Source organism: Apis cerana, linkage group LG3 (assembly GCF_029169275.1).
Source record: "Apis cerana isolate GH-2021 linkage group LG3, AcerK_1.0, whole genome shotgun sequence".
In the NCBI taxonomy this organism is placed as follows: Eukaryota; Metazoa; Arthropoda; class Insecta; order Hymenoptera; family Apidae; genus Apis; species Apis cerana.
The window spans coordinates 7,972,263-7,987,409 of record NC_083854.1 but is presented as its reverse complement, the minus strand read 5'-3'; the positions used below and the strand labels follow the sequence as shown (position 1 = coordinate 7,987,409).

At 23.8% G+C, this 15,147-nt stretch overlaps 2 protein-coding genes across 8 annotated transcripts; one reads left to right on the top strand and one right to left on the bottom strand.

The window, feature by feature from the left end:
• The first annotated feature begins 539 nt into the window (after positions 1 to 539).
• LOC107998204 (clavesin-2-like) lies at positions 540 to 9,174 on the top strand. Of its 5 annotated transcripts, none has more exons than XM_017057359.3 (6): positions 540 to 784; positions 5,596 to 5,790; positions 6,223 to 6,427; positions 6,599 to 6,722; positions 6,841 to 7,053; positions 7,567 to 9,174. In XM_017057359.3, exons 2-6 carry the CDS (start codon positions 5,631 to 5,633, stop codon positions 8,266 to 8,268), a joined length of 1,404 nt encoding a protein of 467 aa, XP_016912848.1. In that variant the 5' UTR covers positions 540 to 784; positions 5,596 to 5,630; the 3' UTR covers positions 8,269 to 9,174. The 5 variants fall into 5 exon arrangements, with proteins under 5 accessions (XP_016912848.1, XP_028522657.1, XP_016912849.1 ...); XM_028666856.2 differs by having other exon boundaries at positions 557 to 750; XM_017057360.3 differs by lacking the exon at positions 540 to 784 and adding an exon at positions 1,519 to 1,981.
• A 177-nt stretch (positions 9,175 to 9,351) lies between these two features.
• LOC107998203 (fatty-acid amide hydrolase 2-B) lies at positions 9,352 to 14,900 on the bottom strand. Of its 3 annotated transcripts, XM_017057357.3 has the most exons (9): positions 14,584 to 14,847; positions 13,895 to 13,991; positions 12,543 to 12,753; positions 12,119 to 12,322; positions 11,490 to 12,017; positions 11,032 to 11,421; positions 10,358 to 10,540; positions 10,034 to 10,171; positions 9,352 to 9,955 (listed from the first exon to the last, which is right to left on the bottom strand). In XM_017057357.3, exons 3-8 carry the CDS (start codon positions 12,747 to 12,749, stop codon positions 10,073 to 10,075), a joined length of 1,611 nt encoding a protein of 536 aa, XP_016912846.1. In that variant the 5' UTR covers positions 12,750 to 12,753; positions 13,895 to 13,991; positions 14,584 to 14,847; the 3' UTR covers positions 9,352 to 9,955; positions 10,034 to 10,072. The 3 variants fall into 3 exon arrangements, with proteins under 3 accessions (XP_016912846.1, XP_061928617.1, XP_016912845.1); XM_062072633.1 differs by lacking the exon at positions 13,895 to 13,991 and having other exon boundaries at positions 14,584 to 14,900; XM_017057356.3 differs by lacking the exon at positions 13,895 to 13,991 and having other exon boundaries at positions 9,352 to 10,171; positions 14,584 to 14,900.
• Between the last annotated feature and the right edge of the window lie 247 nt (positions 14,901 to 15,147).

Here is a 15,147-nt window from a genome sequence, read left to right as displayed (position 1 = left end):
TAACAATTATTTAAACAAATAAAAATCTAGATTGATAACAAGAAAAAAATTTTGAAGCATTCTATTAAAAAATTTTATATTTTAAAATAAATTATATGAAAACATTTAGTAAAATGACAGATAAATTGTAAGTAATATGCATAATAAGATTTTCAAAAATTTTTAAAAATATTTTATTGAATAATTTCAAAATAAAAATTTTTTCTAATTAATCTCATTAATAGCATCTCAAGATTTTATAATTATAAAAATGTACATAATATATGAAATTCTCTTCCAATTATCTATTTTAAAATTGATATAAATATAATCATATATAAAATATAATTTTATATACACCTATAAAATATATTATAATATAAATGTATAGAATATTTATTATATTTTTTTATTTGTGATTGAATATTTCAATTTTCAATTAATAATGTCGCAATATTATTCTGAACCGTATCGGTAAGGTTGAAAATGACATTAAAATGATAAGGTTCTAGTACTTTCGAGATATGGAACAAAAAAATGCATTGAATGTTAAATCTATTCTGTATCTAGTCTGTGCTAATAGTTTCGAACAAACAGTTTCGCGCCGAAGCTGCAATATTTACTTTGGTTTACAGAAAAATATTATTTTTTGTACTTTATATTTCAAAAAATTACTCATATATCTTGTGTATAAATGTTAATATATTTTTTTATTCATTTGATGCAGTGGTTAAGTTCAATGTGTCTATTGAATTTAATGTGGTTAAAGTTGTAAGAAACTATACTATTGACGTACTGTAAACAAGTAACTATATATTATAAGTATTTATAGTTTTAGAAGTAGAAAATATAGAAATAAAAAAAATATATAATTCTTTTTTTATGCTTTCTATTATAACATTCTGCATTTTATGCTTTTTATTATAATTCAATTTTAAGTTTTTAATAATTCAAAAAAATTTATTTTGATTTTTGCTAATAATTTTTAATTTTTTCGAATCTTAAAATTGCATTGAATTATACATAATTAAATTTTTTTTTATTATTTGAGAAAAACTGTATAACTTTTGATATCAATTAGTAAGTTTGAATTGTATTATAAATATTGTAATATAATCTAGATTTTTTTGTCTTATGATTCCATCCTTTTTCTAACAATGTAATTATAGTGTTTTTTTTTTATTTCATTTAAATTGATTTGATATTTTTCTTCAATCAAAAAAAAAATTGTTTAATAATTCTATATTTTGATATATTATATATATTCATACAATATAAAATCATTATTTATAATACAATATAAAAATTAATATCTTTTAATACAAAAATTTTTTATATTATAAATAAATTTTTAATATTAAAATAATTTTCAAATTTTTTTAAAACTGTTTTCAAAATAATTTCAAAATAATTTTGTTAAAACTGGACATTAATGTTAAAATATGATTGCATTAAAATATCAAAATCTTGAGAAATTAGGCCACGTTTTACAACGCCAAAAGAAACCGGTAATTTCTATCTTCTTCTTTACTATAGTTCTACCGTTATGTTGCGTAATGTATGGCGGTGTTATCCGAACAGATCTGTTTTCGTCCTTCGAGTGCAGACAAGCACACAGTGCACCGCAAAAAAAATCAGTATATATGTCATAGTTTTAAAACCGTTTATTAAGTGGATTTTGTAATGGTCCATTGAAATAAAATTATCTGTTTAATTATTAATTTAAAAATTTGAATTTATATATCATGGATTATTCCTGTTCATAAAATTTTTTAAAATTTATTTTTTATTTTATTTTTTTATTTTTTTAAATTTTTCAATATTAAGAATAAAACAATGAGTTTATAAAAAATTAATTATTATTTTTTATATTGATAATTTTACTTTGAATATAGAAGAAAAGAAGATTAATATAATGTGCGTGTTGTATACTTTGAATATATATTCTATTTATATACTTAAGTGATCTTAAAGTTGAATGCCATTAGGAACTCTTTCAAGCGTGAGTAAATCGTTTTGAGTATTGAACTCAATTGAATATGACATATGATATATCGAATTTCTAAACTTTATTTAATTTATACTCTTAATTTATATTCTTTTATCATTTATATAATTATATAATTTTATATAATATAATATTCTTAATTTATATTGAATCACATTAAATAATTGACAGGTAACATATAATATAATCATAATATTTTTCTAATCATTCATATTTTTATACAAAATATATTCAAAATGATTATTTATATTTTTATATAATATTTAAAAATTCACGCTTTTTTTCACATTAATTATAAATTTAATATTATAACACAATTTTTTCATAACTTTAGATTGTGTTTGATCTAAAGTATAATATCATTGGTTGTCGTCCTTGACAGAATCGATCGGTGAAAGAATTGAATGGTTTCGCGCCATAAAACAAAATCTTCTTTTATCGGATATATATACTAATCATTCTACCAAATATGTTGCTAAAGGGCGTTCCGTACTAATATTTTTTATATCCATGTTTTTTTTTAAATATGAAGTCTTGCATTAATATATTTTATAATTACTAATCATTGTAAATATCAATGTAATATGATGTAATTTGCAATTTCGCGTTTTTAAATTATGACTCATTGTGAAGAATGGAAATTTATTTATTTTATGAGATTATAAAAATTGTTGCTTTATATATCATAATAAATAATGATTTTATAATATCTATCTTAAAGTAAAATATTTATAAAGAGCAAAATGATTGGACAAATGTTTACAACAGAAGATATTTTACATAAGTATATGATGCTATAAATTATTCCAAGTATATACTATGACTTGTAATTTTGCAATATTAATATGAAATTGTTGTTTTTTTATTTTTAAAGTAAGATATTTATTTTTTTTTCGAGATTTAATTTTTTTTTTGTAATAATGTATGCATCAAGAATAAATTTCTGAAATATATTTGATTAAATCGATAAAAACTAAAGGTAACAGGTGTGTAATAAAAAAATAGATTTATCTTTAAAATTTGTAATATTGTCTGCTGATAAATAAGTTTTGAATTATTAAAATTATTTTTCAATTATTGCATTCTACATTCAAAATAATAATTAAAAACAAAATTTTATTATTGATAATAAAGAAACTTTAAATATATTAATTATAAAAATATATAAGAACTTCTTTATTCATATAAAGATGCATCATTAGATTTTTTATTAAAAAATATAGAATTATGTAATTTTATTTTTCCATTTGTGCTTTCTACATATTTTACTCGTTCATATTTTTTGGAGAACGGTTTTACTTGATAGCGCAACAAGAACGATCAGTGAGTCAGCCGTACTGGTAACCGGCTTCGTCCGTCTTTCTCTCTATCTTTACTGCAACTTTCGCGATCGTCCTTTTCCTTCCTTGTTAATATTTGGTCTCTCCCCCGCATTACTTTTTTTTTTTTCTATTTCTTCCTCTTCTTCTAGTTCATCCCTCTCTAGCTTTTCATTCTTTTTTTTTTATTCAATTTTAGCGCAATTTTTTCTTTCTGGCTGTATCAATCTTTTTTAAATTCTATTATATTATTGTATCAACTTATTTGTTTCCTTCTAACTTTTCGTATTTTTATTTTTTTTCTTTTATTTCGATAAAATAGTAATAGGTATTATCGTTCTTTTATGATTTTTTTTTATTAATTATATTCTATTATATTTCACTTAAATCGAACATTTAAAATTTAAATTGTTAGAAAAAATAATCGTAAATGAATATAAAAAATATAAAAATTTTAAAAATGTTGAATATCCTAAGATATTTTGACAAAATATAATATTTGATTTATTAAAGATAATAAAAAATTAAACTATTTTGGATCTTTAATAAATAAGTTAAGTTTCTATGAAACTTAAGTCACGCATTTGAACCGATCGGGTGCGTCTTATATCCATCGTTATACCGCAGGCAATTCTTTTCCTTCTTTCTCCAATTCTACAAACTTCTCTCCTTGAGAGTCTCACTCGCTCCTTTATTTCTCAATGCTCTAACACTTTCGAGCGAATCGCAACAGGCGACTTCATTGCGCACCGTTCGCTCGTGACCGTTCGAGCAACGAGGTTCCGATGTACAAGTTTTTTGTCTCTCTTATTTACAAATTTAAATTAAATATATATTCTTGATACCATGATAAATTAATCTTAGAGTATTTTAAAATAATTCATAACAAAATATAATTTTTTTCTTTGCCAAAATCACAATCGAAATTTCGTGTAACAGTGAATAATTTTAATAGTGATAAGACAATAGTTGTAAAACAACATAAAAGAAGTGTGATTTTTATATTGCAGTGTTTTCAAAAATTTTTGAAAATATTTTACGTATGTAAGTTCTTAAAAGAAAAATATAGTTTATGATTTATAATATTTTTGTTTATCGAGTCATAATTTTTACTATGGCTGAATGTATACATTTGTTCTACAATATTATAATTTTTTTAATAATATAATTTATACGAATTTAACATATGGCTTCCAGAAAAATGTCATATGACAAAATGGTGTACATGAGTATATAGTATCAAGTATATTATGCCAAAAACAATACTATGTTCAATGCAATCTATAACGATAACCTTAACGATGTTTGTTGAGTTCTTTTAAATTTCTTCGATTTTATTGGTTTTATTAATGAATCCTTATATTTAATTACAGTTTGCTCAATAATTAATAAGTGCAGCATAATTAAAATACAATTTTGTTTCCAATAGATTATAACGAGTTATAAAAAATTTGTACTTTTTTATTTCGAAAAATGATAATAAAAAAAAAATTAATTTATTCAAAATCTTTTTCTATCTATAATAAGGACATTTATTGACATATATGTTTTAAAGTTTATCTAAAATATTATATTGAGTGATTATTTGTTAAAAAAATGAATTATATTTTGAAAAAATAGATTCATAATCAAGAATGACAGATTCTTATTACAAATTGTAAATCTGAAAAGATTAATCGTTTAATCTGAGAAGATTAAACGATTTCATAAAATATAAGATTATATACATTTTACGAAATATAAATATAAGATTGAAGTAAAAGTCCTGATAAATAGTTATGCAAACTAATCTCAGTTATCAATGTGCGAGATGTGTCTGCTTCTCCTAGAAATGAGTCATTCTTATTGTAGCAAATTTTTGTTTGATATCTTACTAATTAATTACTCATAATTCATTTTTTTAATTCAATTCAATTCAGTGTATAAAGAATGATAACATGAAGAAAGTTTAAGGAAAAAATAAAACATTGAATATCTGATGTTAATATTGACTGATTATTTTTATTAAGGATTATAGAAATAAATATTATATGTATTATATAAATAAATTTCGTTTATAAGATATTTCATTTATTTTGTGGGAGTGTCTGTGTTATTTTCTTGATTTGCAGAATACTTCATATATCATTATCTATTACCATTATCGATATATACTATATTTTATATTTATTTTTATATGTTGAAATATGTTGATATATTGCAAATATTCATATATCGATTAAATTTTACCTAAAATCAATGAAATACAATAATTCTTTTTTTCAATTTAATTATAATTAATTACTTTAGATTTGTGGTGAAGCAGAAGAGAAAAGATTTGCAAAATGTCTGAGTATTGTGAATACATGTGGGATACTACAAGAGGTCATATGAGTTCGGCACTTGCACGGAGTATTTATGAAGAGGAAGCTAGATTTGACAAACGTGACAAGAAACTGGCCATTAAGACTGTTCGAGCAATATTACGTGAAATGCCGGATGTAGGTAAGAATTCGTAATGGTTGAAATTTTCATCATTATTCGTTCGTAGTTGCTTATTAAAATTTTTAATAAAAATTAATAAAAATTGGAAATGCGACATTAATATATAAAGAATAATTAATGTTATTTCATAAAAGTATATTGTAAAGAAAATATATATATCCATTTGAATGTTTATAATTCTTTTAGAGATTCATATATCAAAAAATTCTTTATATAATTAAATTCATTATAATTATCATCGTTTTAAACATTTCATTCAACTTGTCCCGTTAACAATAGTAAATCAATGATTTCATTTCGTGCAAATGAATTAAGCTTCGGCTAGACTGATTCGTTTTCTATACATCGATTCTCGAATTTCCGGATCAAGCGGCTTCCTGCCACTTAGTTTTTCACGTGAAGCATTACAATGACCCGTCTCTTTGCTCCTAGACTTGAAGCATTGCACGGATGAATATATTACGCGTTTCCTGTTGGCCCGGAAATATCGCACAGAACAAGCTGCTGCCCTGATAGCTGCTTATCAAGCGCAAGTAGCACATCGACAGGATATCTTCGGTAATCTCACGGCTAGAGATCCAGCTTTACAGCGCGCACTTCGGGCGGGAATACCAGGTGTACTTCCTGCACGCGATAGGTATCAATTTAACATTTATTTTGTTCTATTTAACAATTATCCTAGAACTTTTTTATTCAAATTAACATTTATAAAAAATTAGTATTTTTGAATAATTTTTAAGAATAATAATCTATTTCTTTATTAATTTTTTTTACTTCTGTACTTATATATTTTTAAATTAATTTTTAGAAAAGGAAGATGCGTACTTGTTATTTTAGCTTCACAATGGGATCCAATCGCAGTACCAGCATTATCAGTTCAACGAGCTATTTTTTTAGTTCTAGAAATACTTATACAAGATCCAAGAAATCAGGTATAATGTATGATTAATTTTGTAAATTTATATTACATTTGAAAAAATACAAAATAAAATTATTTAAATATTAAATATTTTTTAATCTATAATTTTGAATGTTTCATTGCCTTTTTAGCAATCCGGTTTCGTGGCAGTGGTAGATTGGAGCGGATTCTCTTTACGACAGGGCGGTGCCTTAGGTGCAGCGGCATTGCGAAACCTAATAGCTGCTCTTCGGGGACGATTTCCGGCTAGATTCAAAGCTATACATTTCTTATCAGCGCCGCTTTACGTTCAAGCAACATTGGCTCTTGTAAAACCTTTCTTAGATGAAAAAACTCGAAATAAGGTAAAAAGAAATTGCTGAGAATTAAAATATTAAAAGATATTTAATTATTGTGATTTATTATGATTTGTTGATAAAAAATAATTAAAAATTGATTAAGAAAATCTTTGATAATAACATAATAATTTTGATTTATAACATAATCATACATTTCAAAAATGATTAAAACATGTGATTATCGTCGAAATAATTTAATTGAATTAAAACATTTTAAAAATATATATAACTGCAAATTGTTATACAAATTATATGTATATAAAATTTTTATATATATATAAAATTTTTCATTATGATATTTATAATTGTATATATAATCACTTGAACAGAAATTAAAGTAGTATTATATTGAGTTTTTAAATATCGGAAATTAAATATTGATTGAAATATATATTTTCGTTTATTTTTCTAAAGAATTTCAGTATATTATTTACTAAGAATAATTCTTCAAGAATAAGATTAATTTTTTTTTTATGAAAGTTATGATATTATTAAAGTATATTTATTTAATATTTTCAGATTTATTTACATGGAAACAATTTGAGCACTTTACATGAACACCTGCCCACTGATATTTTGCCAGCGGAACTAGGTGGTACAGGACCTGCATTTAATCCGGGATTATGGGCTGAACCAGTTATTCATTCGGCAATGAAAGAAGCTGAATTGGCTGCGATAAAGAAAGAAAAAGAACAGGCTGAAAATGTAGAGCAATTTTGCGATAAAACATTCGAGTCCGGAAACATAGAGAGTCACAAAAGAAATGAGGCAGACTCTATAAAATCGAACAATGGTACGAATAGAGAAAATGGAAGGCGATTTTTCAATCCCTTCAGTAATTCTACAAAAAATCAAACCTCAAAAAAAACCGAAGGAACTAACGTAGAACTGAATCTAATTAATCGCAGTAATGGATATGCGGAAAGAAAAGAAAATAACAAAATGATAAAGGAAGATGAGAATTCTTATTTTAAGAATAAAGATAAAATATTAAGTAATGATAATATAAATTATTTTGATGATAAAATGGAACACTATAAAGATGCAAAGGATAATTTATTAAAATCTCAATCTGAAAAAAATTTAAATGAATACGATATCTCAAATAGACTTGACAGTGATGATAGTAAAGATAATTCATTGGATAACAAATCAGAGAATGCATTAATTGATTCAGGTAAAATCGAAATTCTTTCAGAAGAAACAAATCTCATAACGTAATATTAGTTTTCTCGATCTCTTAGGTTAAAACAAATTAATGAAATATTACGTAAAAAATCTTGACATTTTGATCTTAGATCTAGAATTAAATCGGTAAAATCTAGTACTTGCATTCTGTAAGTTTTAAGAAATATATTGTGATATATATCATTTTAATAAGTATATAAACATTAATGAGGCTTTTATCTCTTTTTATAAATATAAGATTTTGCAATAATTGAAACCAATATATTATTTGGATATTAGAAAATTGAAAAATTAAATTACTAAATTCTGACTTTTTTTTTTATTAATTTTTATAAGATATAACTAAATTTCTTTTTATAAAAACTTTTAACCATTATTATTATTATTATTGTTGTTATTATTATTATTATAATGTTATTATTTTGTTAAAGTGTTAAAAAAAACATACATGCTACATATTTATAACAAAAGTAAAACGAACATTGCTAGAAATTTATGTTCCTTTTTCTATTTATCTAATAGACATATTTACATATAGTTTTAAATAATTTATAATATATAAGTATTTACATTGCGAATTTAAATTTTTATTTATCTGCGTAATTTTTTCAATCGACTTTTGTCATTATCCATGAAACACACATAAACAAAAAATATTGTTGCACATATAAAATTCATACAAATATTTACACATATTTTTTAAAAGTATTTGTACAACGAATTGTTAGAATTGTATATATGTATTAAATTATTATTTATTAATAACAAAAAAGAAAAGTTTCATCATAAAATCAAAGATCTCTCATTTCGTATTACATACTCAAAAAAGCGTATTATGTACTTAGAATTTTAAGTGTGATAGAAATTGCGTCATAAATATTTTTTTAGTTCTCTTAATAATGTATTTTTAAATAAAATAATATTTTAATATTCCGATTATTTTCCTTAGTTTTATTTTATAATAAGAACAATATTATTATAATAAAAAATCAAATTTACAATTATCATTATAAATCATTAAATTGTAAAATAGAAAATTTTAATTTATTATAAAAATTGTATATTATTTTTTTTATTTATATATAATCAGTCATTGGTAAAAGAAAAATTATGATAGAATAATAGAATAAAAATTTATTTGTTTAGTATAAAATATATATGTATACGACATTAACATTAATACACATTATAAACATAAAATTTTTAATACTTTATCACATTACTGAAAGCATCCTACTACCATGTACATAATTCGTTTTTCTTTTTCTATCATTCATCCACTCATTCACTCATTCTCTCTCTCTCTCTCTCTCTCTCTCTCTCTCTCTCTCTCTCTCTCGCTCTCTTTCAATTCGTATGAAAATAGAAAATCCTATATAGAGATCTATAATGAGGTATATAAAAACGGTAATTAAATACAGTGTAGTAGTTTACTTATGTACAAATGTTATTACTTCTTTCAACATGATTTTTGTTAGAAAAATGAATTTTTTAACATCAATTTATAAATACAAATATATGCATGTCTCAATATATATATGTATATATACGTAATTCACGCATTTAACAAAATTTAGTTCATAATCGATTATGAATCGATACAAAAATTTTTATATTTATCATATTACGTATATACGTATAATCAGTTCCTTTTCAATTCTTCTTAAAATATTTAAAACGTCAATATCTATTTTTTGAATATAAGTTTGTACTTTTTTTCCTGGTATGAATTAATCAGGTGTAAATTAATTTTCGAAAAATAATAATGGCAGAGTATGGTAAAAAAAAATTTATGTACCATATTACGCATTAAATTATTGTCCAAAGAATAAATATATCAAGCTACGATAACCGGAGGTACCCAGCCTCCAAAACCTCGTTCTAACTCTTCAGCAACAGCTATAGTTAAACGATCTTGATGTAGGCCACCAACAATCTATAATGGAATTTATATTCTTATATTATTTTTAAATTATATTTTTAATTATATTATTATTAATATAATATTTTTAATTATATTATTATTAATATTTTTAATTATATTAAAATTCTTATTTTAATAAATATAATGAATAAATTAATAAATAAACTTCTAGTTTATTAATATTGTGAAACATCATACCTGTATACCGATAGGAAGTCCTTGTTTATTTAAACCTAAGGGGCAAGCAGTAGCAGGCAAGCCCAATACATTAATAATAGCAGTGTATGAAAAGTTGAATGCTTTTACCAGCGGTTCATGATGTAATGGCGCTGCAGTTGGATGTGTTGGAAATAGAAATACACCGTCTTCACCTAAAATATCCTATTAAAAAAATATTAGATCAAAATACATATAATATTTAAGAAAAAGGAAAAAAATTTGAATATTTATGGGTGCATGCTGCAACTTCAATCACTTGTTTTCTTGCCTCGTTAGCGCAACTACAAGGTCAAAAGAGATTTAAAAAAATAATATAGCTCTTTGCTATTCGAATGGAAAAAAATTTCATTCTACATGCAGAGCAATATTTTTTTTACTACTTATTAGAAATAACTCGTGATACCGTAAAATACAGACTAGTATTCTGACCAGTTTGCACGATACGACTCGAGAAAGATATTACGCCCATTTTAATAAAGAGTATTGTTCCGCAATGTAATAGTAAGAAAAGAAGATGAAGAAGGTAGGAGCCAATTCCAATCCTGATGAGTTATATTACAAGTACTTATCAATATATATAATATTGCATCAACAGTTTGTAAGACATCATTTTTATAGTTCATAAATATAAATAATTATTTTTGAGATTATACCTGAAATTCTCGATAAAGTTCCCTACTTTCTTGTATCAATTTAGTGTGTTGGTCGCTTCCATGCTTCACCGCAAATCTTTCAAACGTAGCAGTAAGAAGAGCTATTAATGTATGATTACTCATAAACATTGTCCATTTCAAAAATTCCCACCATAAATTTATATGACCATTTCTATTTGATAATTCATACGTGAAATCTTTTTCATCTTTACAACTCATATTTGCCATCCATAATGCAGTACTCTTTTTCAGTTTTCTAATATTGAGTTTAGTCACTTTGACTTTATAAGCTTTTTCTAAATATCGAATCACTTTCCTCATTGCTTCTTTTATTTCTAGTTCAACTGGGGATGTTAAAAGTTGACCACCATCGTCTTCCATGTAATAGAACTAAATTAAAATAAACACTGATATATTACATATAATTATTCATAACAATTTAAGCAAATGATTTATACCTTGAGTTTCGAGATATCTACTTTTTCATTTAAACGTAATATATCCGCATTTTTATCTGCCAGAATTTTTAAAATAGGCGATAAATCTTGTGCATATCTGCACATAGGGCCAATTGCGAGCAATCGTTTTTGATCTTCGCTTTGTGCACTCGGATATTGACCATCATTTGAAACTATTCCTGTAGAAGGTTTATGTCCGAAAATTCCATTGAAATAGCTCGGTATACGAATAGAGCCACCAATATCCGATCCTATTCCTAATGGTGAACCAGCTGCTGCTTGTATACAACCTTCACCACCAGAGGATCCACCAACAATATGTCTAGTATTATAAGGATTTTTCGTAGTTCCATATAAACAATTGGAAGTTTCCCACCACATGGCTAATTCTGATACATTTGTGGTTGCTAGAGGGATAGCCCCAGCATCTCTCATTAATCTGATCACTTCTGCATCACATTTAGAAACAATATTCTTACGAACAGTTAAACCAGCTGTTTGTTTCATATTAGCAACACCAATGCAATCCTAAAAAATAGAAAAAAATTTAAGTTATATATATTAATATTTAAAATGTTATTATAAGATATATTTGTCATATTTTATAAAATATAATAAATAAAGATTACTTTTGTAGTAAAAGGTACACCAAAGAAAGGTTTTTTTTCAGCTAATACTTGAGGAGATGGAGCATTCTGAGATTTCAAAAGTTCATCACATATTTTTGCTTCCTTGAGAGCATCCTCAAAGCGATCCTCCACCATACAATTTAACACTGGCTGAATTTCTTTTATCCTATCTATATAAGATTGTACTATTTCTTCTGACATTAACTGCAAATATAAATTTTAATGTATAAATATTTATTAATATAAATAATATGTAATATATATAAATATATATAAATAAACATAAATTGTGATTAGTTTTAATTTTAATATATTATTTCAGAAATATCTATAATTTATTCTATAGTTTACAATCAGATTTAATTTTTTTAATTTAATTATTAGAAATTTAAATTTAATTATTAGAAGATACAATGAAATTTACCTGTCTATTTCGAATTTTAAAAGCTAAAGTAGTTGCACTGTGTAAAAGTATTAAATCTTTTATAGGTGGTTGAGATTCTGCAGGACCTTTTAAAAATGCAATAAACATGTATATCAATCTGGCTATAAATTCAATTAGCCGATGAATTGCATTTAATACTTGTCTTTGAGTTTTCATTTTATTCTGATTTTTGTGTTTAGTTGACATTTATCTACAAAAAATTAGATATTATATATCTGAATTATTATATTCTAATAAATATAATTTTTATTGAATATTAAACTAAAAAAAAAGCTGAAAGAAAATAAAGAAAGGTATAAAATTAATATATATATAAAATAAAAAAACTAATTATTATACATAATCATATACATTGTAACATTATAATTTTTTTATGATGATATATGTTTAAAGATACATAAATTTTTAAATTAATCATTAATATATTTATACTTAAAAAAGAATAGAAAAATATATTAAAAATAATAAATTCTGTTTTTATTTTTTTTTTAATCAATTTTAAAAATTAATTTACATTTGTTTTTATTCTTCTATATGAATATGAATTTTATAAACAAAGAGAAAAAATTGAAAATACAAATAAAATATAAATCATAATTTATATTTATATATTTCGTACATAATTAACAATAATAGTTATTGTGCAAATTGATATAATAATCAACGTAAGTATATTTTTTATCGCTTGACAGTATATTCATGTTTCAAGATACAACATGATTATTTTTAAATAATTATAATATATTTAAATATATTTTTAAATAATTATAATATTTTTAAATTAAATAATACAAAATTTGTCCATAATACTTGCACTTAATGCATCAAAAATGTAAAATATAAAATTTTAGGTATAAAATTTTCGAAGAAAGGATGCTATTATTAATTTTTTGAAAAAAAAACAAAGAAATTTTTACGAATGAATTTTATGGATTTTATATTAATAAAAAATCAAGAGATTTATTTTAAATTATACGTTTATAAATGTTTTCTTTTTAATTATAATGTTTAATGATTATTGAAAAAGATTAGTATATTTTGTTAATATTATTCGTAATAGTACGAATTAATAGTTCTGAATTAATTATAATTCCATATGAATCAATTATATTCCATATTTATATTCTATATATAATTAATTAATTTTAATAGAATTATTAAATTTCACGAAACTAAAGTAAAAAGCAACTTGCATTAATAAATAACTTGCATAATAAAGAATATCTTGCAATTACATACTATAGAATCCATATTAATCGATTGAATCATTTGAGTTGTTATCTTTTTCTATGTTTATGTATCACTTTGTTAATGTCGATTAATGAACTGACCTTGTGTAACAAATTATCTCACTGTGTCAATTTGCCGGGTAGGTTTTTATGGGAAACGCCGGTTGGTTTATCGATTAATCGGGCGTACTACGAGCGTCTGGACAGACGAACATTAATGTACACACGAGTCACAGTCACATTTAAATAAATTCTTTTGAAGTATATGAATACCGACAGCGCAACAATTTTAGCACGCTGTCAGACTAATAATGATGTAATTGAGGTGTTACGCATCAAGGCTACCAGTTACCAAACCATAAGAGTTTGACAGTGTTCGTCGAGCCGGAAATTAACTCGCTCCGCATTTCAGGCAATTGATTACGATTGAATGTTTTTTACCGGTTGAAAGTTCTTAGTTTTGAAATCATTCGCGCGTTGCAAAGAAAAGGTTTTGATTCATTAATAAATAACATTCGAAAAATTAGATATATTGTTAGTCGCGATGATTTATTAAACGAGTTCATTTAATGGGCATGGTCAATCGACTAGAGTCACGAAGTTACTCACATAACGGTGATTGAATGTCTAGACGTTTCAACGATAAATTTATGATCGAAAAACAAATTTTAAATATATATTAGAAACAATTCAGAATTTTTTAGATATTAATTGTATATAATAAATTATAATATTATATATAGAGCACTGTTAATACTTGAATAAATAAGCGTAACAAATAATATACTTACAATTATATTTTTATGAATCAGCTAGAAGAACAAGCTGGATTAATAAATAATTCGATAACATATGATACTTTACTAAAAAAAAACCGATTTAAGTCACAATTTGTCGAAAGCACAATGTTGCGCTTAACACGATGTTGCTTTTTCCGACACACGTAGTCGACTGACAACGCTTACACCTTCACCGGTTCCAACTATATAAGATTCGCGCAATCGCTATAGTTGCTTGCCGGTCTGGGACTTATAACCTTTTATGCCGGAAAGATGTTTAATAGGGATAGGCTGTAAAATGGCTGCCAAGTAGCGGGAAGGAAATCTTTATGATAATAATAATTCTGATAAATTTATCAGATTAGATAAATCTTATATAATCTTAGATAAACATTTTGATAAACATATAAAACAAATATTTTGATAAATTTAATTTATTTTATGTATATTTATATTATATTATAAATGCTTTATTTTTAAAAATAAAAAATATTGCTATTGTTATATTATTATATTATTTTTTTAAAATAATATTTTTATGATAATAAAATTAAATTTAAGTAATCTATGATTATC

Excerpts from the sequence above, each read along its gene's own strand:
- LOC107998203 (XM_017057356.3), bottom strand. The coding sequence starts at position 12,749 with ATGTCAACTAAACACAAAAATCAGAATAAAATGAAAACTCAAAGACAA. Across the intron at positions 12,323-12,542 it reads TTAAAATTCGAAATAGACAG|TTAATGTCAGAAGAAATAGT; the intron begins GTAAATTTCATT and ends TTATATTTGCAG. Across the intron at positions 10,541-11,031 it reads AACTTTATCGAGAATTTCAG|GATATTTTAGGTGAAGACGG; the intron begins GTATAATCTCAA and ends TTTTTTTAATAG.
- LOC107998204 (XM_017057359.3), top strand. The coding sequence starts at position 5,631 with ATGTCTGAGTATTGTGAATACATGTGGGATACTACAAGAGGTCATATG. Across the intron at positions 5,791-6,222 it reads ACGTGAAATGCCGGATGTAG|ACTTGAAGCATTGCACGGAT; the intron begins GTAAGAATTCGT and ends CTTTGCTCCTAG. Across the intron at positions 6,428-6,598 it reads GTACTTCCTGCACGCGATAG|AAAAGGAAGATGCGTACTTG; the intron begins GTATCAATTTAA and ends ATTAATTTTTAG.